Raw genomic sequence first — 11397 nt, forward strand, 5'->3', positions numbered from 1 at the left:
TGGCCAATGTTTAATCTGTGAAATGCCCCATGTGGAAACAATTTTCCACACCGAGGTCTGAAAATGACTCATAACTACAAGCAAACAATATTATTTACTTTTGTCCCAGAAATATGACAATGATGTTGTTACAGTGGTCTTAAATTCCTTTAGATGGAGGCGATTACATTTTTTTCTTTTTGTATTCTCATCTATATCCCATTCTTTGCTGCCGCAATGACCCAATTTCCCCATGGGGATCATTAAAGTTTCATCTTATCTTATCTTATCTGGCCCATCCCTCTCGCTACCCCTATCACCCATCATCACCCCCCTCCCCAAATCCTTCGCTTAATTATGTCCCATGAATGAAGTTCATCTTTCATGCTGCCAGCAGCCGGCAGCGTGGCTCGCCCGTTCTTGGGCTATCTAATCATGGCGCGGAGACTAAACTAAATTTAGACAGGCGGCTTGTGATGCCTGGCAGGCGGCCCTAATGGGGGCTGACATCTCAAGACACTCACGCTGATGTACAGGATACACTCTGCCCGAGCGGGACGCGACCGTCGTTGACGACTTGTGATCCAGTTTGTTTAGTTCAAAAAGTTTTTCAAGGGGATCACGTAGAGGTGAAGAACTGTGCTGACTAAGGCCATTCAAACTTAATGAAATCCAGCATTTACATTTTAGGACCATCGCCAACGCTCCTAAGTGTGTGTATCTACATGTGGCGAGTGAAGCAGTGGCGACAAAGGGGAACAAACTCACACTGTTTTATTGGCATTGTAAACTAAACGTCTGGCGACAGAATATGATCTGTGGATGCAGGTTAAAACACTGCAATGCAAATGATCATACATTATTAATAATATAACAGATGTACCAAAGAATATCTGAGGAAATGTTTAGGCCTTCTGTTTAAACGCACATGATAATTTCAGCCTAAACGATAAATTGGCTGACCCCATTTTTCAGCCAATATTAGCTTATTGCAAATATATCAGGAGTGGCATACGCATCAGACGATAAGTTTGAAGAAATGTTAGCGAGTATAAGTATAGGGATCCTTGTCCAAAACGTTTATGTATGTGGTTACAAATACAGGAATCAGTAAATAACACCTCATGCTGTAATAGGATGAAAGAGACTCAACTGAGACTGTTACACTGTCTACAGATCACCCCACAGTGTGTCATTCTGAGGTTGGTAGTTTTATTCATTGTGTATGGACTTGTAAATATTTAAAGGAGTCCTGGGAGAACAACAGATAGATAACAGATAACAGAAACTGAGTGAACTGACTGCAAACCTGTCTGACTGTTTATGATATACCTATGGAATATTTGACATATAGGTCCAAGTGGAGTTATGAATTCTGCAGATTTGGTCCCCGTTCTTGAAATATATTAGTACTACACCAGCAACCAAACACACATTGTATGAATACAAAAATGACTTTCTGTGTGCTTACAAGGACTGCAACATATACATACTTGTTAGTGATGCTGTACTGTGCAGGAACAGAGCACATGTGCTGTCTCCAATGAATCATTTATTACTGTTTTTGATGTGTATCCCGGCCTCCCCCTTCTTTTTTGTTACTGTTTAATTTTTGTTGTGTTTATCTTGACTGCTTATAGTGAAGTACAAAACTCTCATACTGCTCCTGATTGGGTATGTGTTCCCCTGCTGTCTCTTTATTGTGTAACACAGTCTTCCCCTTTAATATGATCTGTTCCTTTGCACTTTGTCTTGTTTGTTTAAAAAGGTGAACATTTCAATAAAGATTTCTATCAAAGAACGTTGACTTTGATAGAAATCTTACATGTGAAATCTTACATGTGAAAAACTAAATAAATAACATCAGCTGATACATTGTCACCAGAGTTTTAAACTCTCAAATATCATTTGATGTCGGTATCTGTCGGTCTGTACTGAAAATGTCTGAAAATAAAAGTCTTCCGGTAACGGGATTTTGCACTGAAACACTGTATGGCCTATAATGTACAACTGAGGGAGGAGGAAGTGTTGAGTTTGCATTTACAGCAACCGTGCAGATTAGAAAACTGAGAAGATTCTTAATGGAATATGATACAGTATACTTACAGTATAATAGAGAAAGATATCTGAATACGTGGCTTGTTTCTAATAATAGCCTGTCTCAAATTAATGCCTGGTAGCCTCTTTGGTTGTGGTAAATTAAGACCGCAGACGCCATTTGAGAATGGAGGCTACGGTATTCAAACTGTGTCATTCCTACACTGAAATATCTCTGACACACTCCTTTTGTATTTAGCATATTTATGTATGTATGTATGTATATATCTTTTGCAAAGCAATGCACTTTTTTAATTCTCTCCACCGGTCTCACTTCATGCTCCCCCTTCAGGTGCACTCAACACACACATATATACACATACACACACACACATAAAAACCACTCAAGGACAACAGATGTACATCCTTAATGTTAACAGAGAGCAGAGCTGAACTCTAGAGGGCTCTTAGAGAGTCTGAAGTGCATCCTTCCCTAATAATCCACACAACTTCAATATCTTTTAGGAGTCCGTCTCTGTGCTTTCGCCATAATTGAGTGAAGTCATGGGAACACACTGCTAACTTAATTTAAAGTTTTTTTTCTGTCCTCAAAATACAAGGATTCGAATCCAAGCGAGACAAGACCCAAAGTAGGTTATATTAGTGCCATTATGATAATGCTTCTAGGTAGCATATTTACAAAAGAGAATTATTACAGTTTAATGTAGTTAAATTGTTTTCCTTCTGATGTTTTTACAATCAGAAGTTTACACAGGGTGTTTTATTTTGAAAATCGACCAGACTCTCCATGCCATTCCTGGGTCTGACTTCCTGTCAGCTCGAGCTGCTCTGTGCGGATTGACGTGGCGGCTCGGGGCAACAGAACGGTCGCATTCTCGGTTGAGCAGAGTAGAGACCGGCCTCTGAGACGCTTCTGAAACAGACCAGGCCGGTTCTGGTGGGGTTCGAAACATTGACTAGAATGGCCACGATTCAGCTTCAGTGACCGCGGCGTACACAGAACACGTCACATCCGTGACCAGTCGAATTTAGACTTTAGTGTTAGTTCACAGAATTAAATATATAAGTGCATATTCTGCATCTTACATTTCCTCTAAGATTTAAATTAAATGTCTTAATATTAGTAGACATTAACTGACCGCCTCAATAAAAACTGATGTTTAACTATATCAGCAGACAGATTTTTTATCCTTTGATAGAGGCTCACCTGTGCTCCCCCAAGTGATGAAACACTTCTGTAAAATATGAGATTTCTTTAGACTTTCACTCCATTAAAACTTTGCTTTAAAAAACGAAGTAAAACTCTTCAGATCATGGCAGCTGCTGCTCTTTAACAGCGGGCATAAGCATTTGATCACATAACCTTGTGCTTGTAATAAACAGATTGGCCACTGGATGGATCCTAAAATCCAACGTGTACGGACAGGCTCGATTCGCAAACTCGTCTGATAACCGCTTTGATGTAGTTAATCCAGTTGACAAAAAGTTGATGACTAACAGTTGCCAAGAGTTAGTTTCAGAGGACACAAAGTCAACTGTAGAGAGAGGGGTCTGCAAGGATTTCATGGCCACTGGGGTGGCAGTGGTACCAAACTGTCTCTGGGGTTGGATAAACAATAAAGGCCTGTCGTTTGGTTAGAACAAAGGCCTGTCATTTGCTTTTGTTGTCGGTGGTATTTTTTCCCCCTTGTAATCTGCATGTCCAGATGGCTGGATGACTTTCCCCAATCACAGCATCGTTAAAAGCACGGCACAGCTGGCAGACAGAGTGAGTGAACCAAGAGTGAGAAGCAAAAAAGAAATGAAACAGTGAAAGAGCTCAGAGAAGGAAAAGGAGGCGGCAAAAAAAAAAAACAGACAAAAGCTGAAAAAATGTAGAGCGAGACAAGAGCAATAGGGAGACAAGTGGACTGTGCAAGAGCGCACGTTGTAACACACACTGACAGATAAGTGGAGACATTTGGATGAGTATCTCTTACCCAGATCTGTGTTGGGCCCAGCCAGCAACTGTTTGAACTTATCCAGACGGGACGCTTCCCTCTCGGTCATGGCCGGCGTGCCAGATGTGTTCTGGTCAGCCATGCGAGCCACAAGCGGGATGACGGGCGGCCGGTGGGGCAGAGAGCGCTGTCTGTGGAGGGCTGCATGCTCACCTGCTGCATCTGGTGGGAGGATCAAGAGTTGAGAACGGGAAAAGGGTTACATAAAGAGAGACACGCACACGCAACACCAACGGAATACTAATGGAGGCTCTCAGATGATAAAGCACATCCTCTGAGATCCCGTTTACTGGCACCTCTGGCAACCAGTCCACCTTCCATGAACCGGCCCACCAGTTCCCAAGCCAAATCCAATACAGACTGAGCTACTGCTGTCTCAGATAGTGCCAGAAGAAAAGTGAAGGAGTCACCCAAAGTATTAGAATTCTTCCTGAGAGAGAGATTAATGTGTGCAGCAAATGACATGATAATCTATCCAATAACTGTGAAGGCTCTCACCCCCTGCATGACATTGCAGGAGCCTTAAACAGCTCCTTCAGCAACAGACTGCTACTCCCACCATGTATGGAGCGCTACCACAAGTCCTTCATTCCAGCAGCTGTCAGACTCTTTAACACCAGCATGACTTCATGACTTCCTTCCATATATTTCTTATTTATGAATCATTTCCTATCTGCCTCGTGCATACGAGCTGCTGTGACAAATGCATTTCTTATCTTATCTTAATTAAAAGGCCACTTGCCAACGTCATGGTGGTGCCAGAGGTAAAATCAGGGGATAGCAAAAGTCAGTAAGATTCATATTCTGGGGACCACGATTTATAGTGGCATATTTCATCCTGAACCCAAAGTGGGGACTAACTGACAAACTGACCTGGCATCTCTAGGCGATGATGCTCACATGGCGAAAGTTTTAATTAGTAAACTTCACCCAGAACACAAAGAAAGGTGTATACAGGGTGTTGTTTAGTTCAGTCGGTAGAGCATCCGCCCCATGCACAAAGGCTCAGTCCTTGCAGCCGCGGCCCAGGGCTCGAATCCGACCTGTGGCTCCTTCCCGCATGCCATTCTCCATCTCTCACTCTTTACATTCCTGTCTCTCTAAAACAGAGTCTAGCTTCCTGTGAATAGAGTATTCCCTTGATTCTGTTTGGAGGACAGTTTTTGTATTTCTCTCTAAAATTTTGCTTCTATCTGTGTAGGGAGAAACATTCACGACCTACACCGAGCTTTAACACGAGGAGTCGTGTCTGGCACTGCAAATAACAGTGAGCAGTCGTAGCTGCAGTTCTCAAAGTCAAGTTGAAGAACTGCATTTTCAGGTTAAGTGAGCTGATACGTTTTAATCTGCAGGTCTAATCAGTAGAACACAAAGAACTTAAGCGTAGGAATGCAGACGATAAATTACATAATGCCATCGCAATCTAAATGTACAAACTCGTGACAACAGTGGCAACCGCACACACCAGGTTATGAGCAAGCAGGTGACGTCGACTGAATGTGGAGACGGGTGCTCCCTCTGTCACGCTGAACACTCGGCTGAAGTTCATAAAGACGCCTGTGAGCACTGCCAACATTTCTCGGTGCTACGGTGAACCGCCCCACATGTCCTGCGTGTACAGTCGCAATTAAGGAGAATGGAACGCTGCCGATTTTAATATCCTTTTTTCGCTTTTTACAAGAACAAATAAAAAGCTGCAAATCTGTTCTCAACTGCTTTATTTGCACTTCCAAAAATTAAAAATCATTAAAGCCGACGGAAGCTTCTTTGCCGTGGAAACGTTTAATAACTTTTAACTTTTAAAAGGGGCTGTAAAATGAAAAATAAAAACAAGTTAGAGGAAGTTAGTAATGTTCACTTTTCAGTTAGAGTGTACTGCCTCAATTTTTATAAGGAAGAACAGAAAAACACACATGACAGCACACAAATACTTCCCCTTGTATAACACACAGCTGTCTGAGTGTGTTTGTGTGTCTCTTGCTTTAGAAGCTGCAGGGTAGTGAGAATATACATAACATATTAGTATATAAAGAGCGTCTGGGCCTCATTAATGATAGCCATGCTGTGCCATTATCTAATTAGGCCGGGGCAAGTGTGTCCATGCTATTCATCGCTATCATCTGCCGCACACAGGAAGAAACCAGGAAGCAGAGGAACAATAAAATCTAGCATACCGGCAGCCTTACTGTAACTGTGCGTGTCAGTTTGTTTGCCTATCTGTCAAGTACAGTGGGTGTGCATGTATAAAAGTCGGCATATGAGCTCCAGCGTTTCCGCAACGGTGCAAAAGGTGTCGTCTCGTATATATGTCTGCACATGACGTGGCAGCGCACGCAGGCCCGTGCGCCGTCTTCTCTGACGAGATAAGAGGAATTGCCTGGAGGCAACGGGGAGCTTCTTGTGTTATCTGTATCTAAACACCGCGGCGGAGGGAGAGAGCGGCAGACAAGCAGGCAGACGGGAAAATGACCCGCCAGGCGCTCACAATGTACAGCGTCTGCCGCTGCTGATATATAAACGATCTATAAAAGCAACAGTAGGAGCGTCCCTGCACGACTTTTCTCTCGTTTGTGTTTACAAGGACGATGATAAAACTGTTTAAAACACGGATGCTGTATTGCTTTAAAGTGCTGCTGTGTCTATTCTAAGTAAGAAAAAAAAAACCTTTAAAAACACTGAAGTGACACTAGGAATAGATTTTGAACAGTGAGACAGCAACAATAGGAGCCATGACATGAGCCTAGTTGAATACTGTAGGGTTATGCTGGAGGAAAACCTGAAGAGGAGTAGGAGGGAAGGTGTCGACTGTCATCTTTCTATACAGTATACGAGCAGAGAAAGGTAAGGGGCAGAATCAGGTGCCTGAGCTATTCCTCATCTTGCTTGGTGGAGTGAGATTGTCAAATCTGAACGTGATTGTTAGGACAGCTTTTGTCTTTGCATGCAAACTGTGTCAAACGCTGAGCGGCCATACGCTCTGTCTAAACCACAAGCAAGTCCAATCAAAGCACAACGCTGGCAGTCCATCAGTGGCACTGCGCTCCAGAGTGTGAACATCTGCCAAATATTTGTCTCTGGTTCTGTTGAAACTTGATCCGGTTTTAATGCGGTGACACACACACACAACACAAAAATACGATGCAGACACAAACAGTTAGATTGTGAACTCGCAGAAGTGACCCTGAATGTGTTCTTGTGTTCCATTTATGGTAAAGCACACAACACAAGCAACCAAACTTAAATGTGGACTCAGGTACAACAAGCAGATATGAAGCAAACGCTGAAAGGCCAAAGGTTCTATGCATATTTCACATGAATAGAGCTATATGTTCTTCCTCATGCCGGTTTTGTGTTGTAATACATGTAACTGCAGCTGCAGCACTCGAATTTCCCTTCAGGGGATCAATAAAAGTGTCTCTGTGCCTTTATCCAGCTTGATCTATCTATTATCTGCAGTTCCTCAAACGGCCACTTGAGGCTGACTGCCAAACAACCTATATTACGGCTTATAGAAGTGCAAAATTAAGAGCGTGGCTGCTTTGATTAACAGGTGAGTGCCATTACAGGTGGCTTGTTTCAGTACTGGGCTTCATTCAGCCCGACTCAGCTGCATCCACGCTCCACATCTTTGCCCATCTCTGGATTAGCCAGTAGCTGGCAGAGACAGGACTGCCAAGATGTCCCCGAAACCTGTGGGTGACGTCACTGATACTCTGTCCATTCATATTTGTACAGTCTACCGGTGAGATTGTTAAGAAGTGTCTTTTTAAAAGTCTTCCACAAGTGAAGTGCGCTAAAACTAAAAAGCAGTCTGGCTTTTAACATGCAGGCAAAAAAACTTTTGGACACTGAGCAATGGTGTTCACTAACCTTTGGGTGACCCAATTGGAGCTTCACTGTGGGACTTCACTAGGCGGCCATCAGTGTAAGGGCTGCTCTGGGAGGCAAATGACACCTCTGGGCTGGTCACGTCTCCTTCCTCCTCCTCCTCTTCTTCATCCTCTTCCTCGTCCTCTGCTGCCTCCTCCTGCGTGTCGTCTTCTCTCTGCTCCAGCTCTGTCGTGTCATCCTGCCTCTGTCGCTCCTGCTGCTTGCTGTGATTCTCGATCACCTGTTCAGTTGACAGAAAAAGAAGTGTCACCGCTGAGCCTTATAACAGAGAGGACTTGTTAAACTCTATCTAGTATTACAAAAGTGTGTAATTCTCTGTAGTCTGTAAACTATTTAGCAACTTGATAGGCACCTGTGGCAGGAAAACATACATATGTTTCATCTGGTTATTCACCTTATTTGCTGTCTCCATGACCACCTCGATATTAAGGTTCTGTGCAGCCATAGCCAACAGCTCGTCGTCGTCATCCCCAACATCCCAGGCGTCACTTGTGATGCTCTCAAACTCCTGGAAGGTGGTGGCCTTCTTGGGCTTGCCCGGAGTGGCCGGAGGCGGCTTGTTACCAGCTTTAATTAGGCTGTAGGACAAAGACAAGGCCGTGAACACACAGAGGAGATAAATGAAACAGGATGCGATTGAAGTGATAGAGTGAGAGAAAAGGTGAGGGGAAGTGTGGGCGGGATGTAAGAAAGACACAGGTGGAGAAAGAAAAGAAAAAAGGAGAAGAGCTTAACAATGAATGAATTAACACTTGACCTGGACAAGGTCATGAAAATATCCACATTTAAAAGAATTACAAGTGATAACACGAACCACTCACAATGAAACACATACGTAGGTCAGTGAGTCAACACCTCCACACACACACACACACACACACACACACACACACACACACACACACACACACACACACAGACTTGACCTTAAACACTCCAATCAAAAGTCTCTAACTCCAGACACCACTCAATCTGACCATGTTCAAAAGGCACAATTCACTGAGTTAAATTCTTTGTGCTGCAAGGACACCGTTTCATTCAGCGGGAACAAGGAACGCGACAGAAAGAAAAAGGAATTCAGCTAAACTCGACCCTTCCCGTTTTATCGCGCAATGTGGAAAGAGGAAGGTGGGTGGAGGGAAGGAGGTGCCTCTGATTTCTTCCAGAGACAAAGATTACCATAATAAAGAGAGAGACATGTCCATATTAGCTCACTTCCATCAAAACTTTAAAAGAAAAGAGAGAGTCTGAACATATTCCCTGACAAAAAAAAAAAAAAACGAGCAAATTAAATTTCACCCTCTGTGGAAATCTACGTGATTAAATATCAGTCAGAAGAAAAGATTATTACAGAATAATAGGCTGTTTTTATCTGTGTGTGTGTGTTCGTGTGATAGAAAATGAGTCAGGTACAGTCCAAAAAGTCATTTCCTTTGCAGAAGTAAATGACGATGGTTGCTCAAAATGTTTTATACATGTCATATTTCAAGATTATGCAGTTCTTCTTTTGTTATTTTGTAAGCTCGGACTTTCTTATTATACCACACACACCTAAGACCTGTGTAGGTACACTGTAGTCCTGGAATAACGACACACACACATCCAACTTCTTTTAGCGTGATATGTTCGTGATCTTTAAAACAAAGACAAACTAAAAGTATGTTTTATTGCTTTGAAGCTGTCCACCCAATGATTTAACAACTATGTTGTTTGATCGGTCCCCTTCTGCTGACGCTGCAGAACAGGATAAAGTGCACATATAGTGCAAATCATAAAAACCTCGGGGCCACATCACAGTCCATGATGTCACGGCTGTCAGCTGGAAAACAAGCTCTTCCACATTCCTGTTTGGGATGTGACTGCTGCACAGCATCAATCCATGTCATGACATGGACAGCTATCTTTTGGAGTGGCTGGGCAGCTCCCCTTCTCTCTCTCTCTCTTTGAAATGAATCACCATCGTCAAGAAACCAGGAGAACACCAGTGACTCACGTCAACTTCATGTAGTTTAGCAACTGTTACAGAAACTTGAGTGCAACACTTGTCCCAAACTTCACTTGTCCCAACATCACCTGCAACGACGACGTGCGTTTTTTATAAAAACTTACTTAGCGTGGAGGAGCGGGTCGAAAGGTGGATGCTGTGCGCCGTACACATGCTGAATGCTGAGGAGGAAGAGAAGAGAAGAGGACACAAATGAATGAGCTAATCATTAACAGGCTGTCGAGCTAGCCACGTTAGCTTCTCGTCAGCCAAAACAACGTCAGCTGAAGGCATCAAACTACGACCAGGTGCGATGAAAACCACTTTAACACGTCGTGAGGCCACATGTGCTCCGCTGTGTCAGACGCTAACTGTGTCATTAGTTACATTGCTCAACTGTTAGCTCGCTGTTAGCGACGTAGCTCTTAGCTCAGCTTAAACAGCAGAGAGGTGTGAACCTGTGTGTGCGAGGCTAACACGCCACAGACATTTGGTGTGTGTGTGTGTGTGTCACATAAGAAAGGGTGAAGCTCCCACACTCTGTGTGATATGTCGGGTGTTTAGGTGAAAGCGAGAGAGTTAGTGAAGCTAGCCTGCGCTAAGCTAGTCGCCAAGAGGGAACACGTCACTCACCTGCCGGGAACCTTCGCTGCGTTTCTTTTCCAGAACTGTTTTTTATTCCCGTCAGTCGACATTTTCCCCTCTACGACCCCCAACCAGCCCCGGACACAAACACGCGAACGCTGTCGTTCTCTGCTTAACGTGAAATGTGTGTTTATTTACACCAGGTCCCCCTCCTCCAAAAACTCAGAAAGCTGCCATGTTGATACTGCCTAATCGGCAAAGCAAGCGCCGCCGCGATTGGCCGGGACCGACGCTTCCTCCTTTGTGAGCCAATCACAAGTGAGAGCCGCTGCTAGGTGGCGTGAAATGCTGCTGACGTCACGGTGCGCCGTCTTTTGCTATGTTGACAGAAACTACAAGCAGAATTACATTTAGTATGTATGTATGTATATATATATATATTAGGGCTGTCAATCGATTAAAAAAAATTAACTAATTAATCGCAAAAAATTCTGTAATTAATCGCGATTAATCTATCAATAAATGTATCAATAAATTAAATGCATTTTTCTGAGACTGAAGCTTATAATGAATATTTATTTATGTAAAATAATCAAATTAATGTAGAATAAACACAGAGAAAGTATATTTAAATTCATTCATTTTATTGGCTTAAGGTGCACATATGCACAGTGCAAATAGAAAAAAGCCAGAATGAGGAAATATACTGAGGAGTGCCACACTCCTGTAGTGTAGACTGGATGTTTTGCTTTGAGGTGATATGTTAAAGTCGTGTTACTTCTGTGGAATTTAAATTCGGCTTTGCAAACTTTGCAAATTGCCTTGTTTTTGTCCAACGAGCCGTCAGGCAACTTTTTAAAATGAAATGTTCCCCCTAAAAGTCCGTCCTTATCCATCTTT

The 11397-nt window shown here is 43.1% G+C and overlaps 2 protein-coding genes across 5 annotated transcripts in view; one reads left to right on the forward strand and one right to left on the reverse strand.

The window, feature by feature from the left end:
• The window catches only part of tbc1d22a (TBC1 domain family, member 22a), a 120565-nt gene that overhangs the window by 108656 nt on the left and 512 nt on the right, over nt 1-11397 (reverse strand). For 2 of the 4 annotated variants that reach the window (XM_027272423.1, XM_010740461.3), the window contains exons 1-5: nt 10546-10786; nt 10038-10094; nt 8323-8506; nt 7908-8148; nt 4017-4199 (exon numbers count right to left, since the gene is read on the reverse strand). In XM_027272423.1, coding sequence (XP_027128224.1) covers nt 4017-4199; nt 7908-8148; nt 8323-8506; nt 10038-10094; nt 10546-10607 — 727 coding nt within the window. In that variant the 5' untranslated portion in view covers nt 10608-10786. Of the gene's footprint in view, nt 1-4016; nt 4200-7907; nt 8149-8322; nt 8507-10037; nt 10095-10545; nt 10788-11397 lie in introns of those variants that run through there. The other 2 variants (XM_027272422.1, XM_027272424.1) reach the window with 2 other exon arrangements.
• cerk (ceramide kinase) overlaps nt 10112-11397 on the forward strand; it is a 41377-nt gene continuing 40091 nt past the window's right edge. The window contains exon 1 of the mRNA XM_019277056.2: nt 10112-10220. The gene's annotated coding sequence lies outside the window, so the exon portion shown is untranslated. The remainder of the gene's footprint in view (nt 10221-11397) is intronic.

The sequence above is a fragment of the Larimichthys crocea genome, chromosome XX (assembly GCF_000972845.2).
Source record: "Larimichthys crocea isolate SSNF chromosome XX, L_crocea_2.0, whole genome shotgun sequence".
NCBI classification, from domain to species: Eukaryota; Metazoa; Chordata; class Actinopteri; family Sciaenidae; genus Larimichthys; species Larimichthys crocea.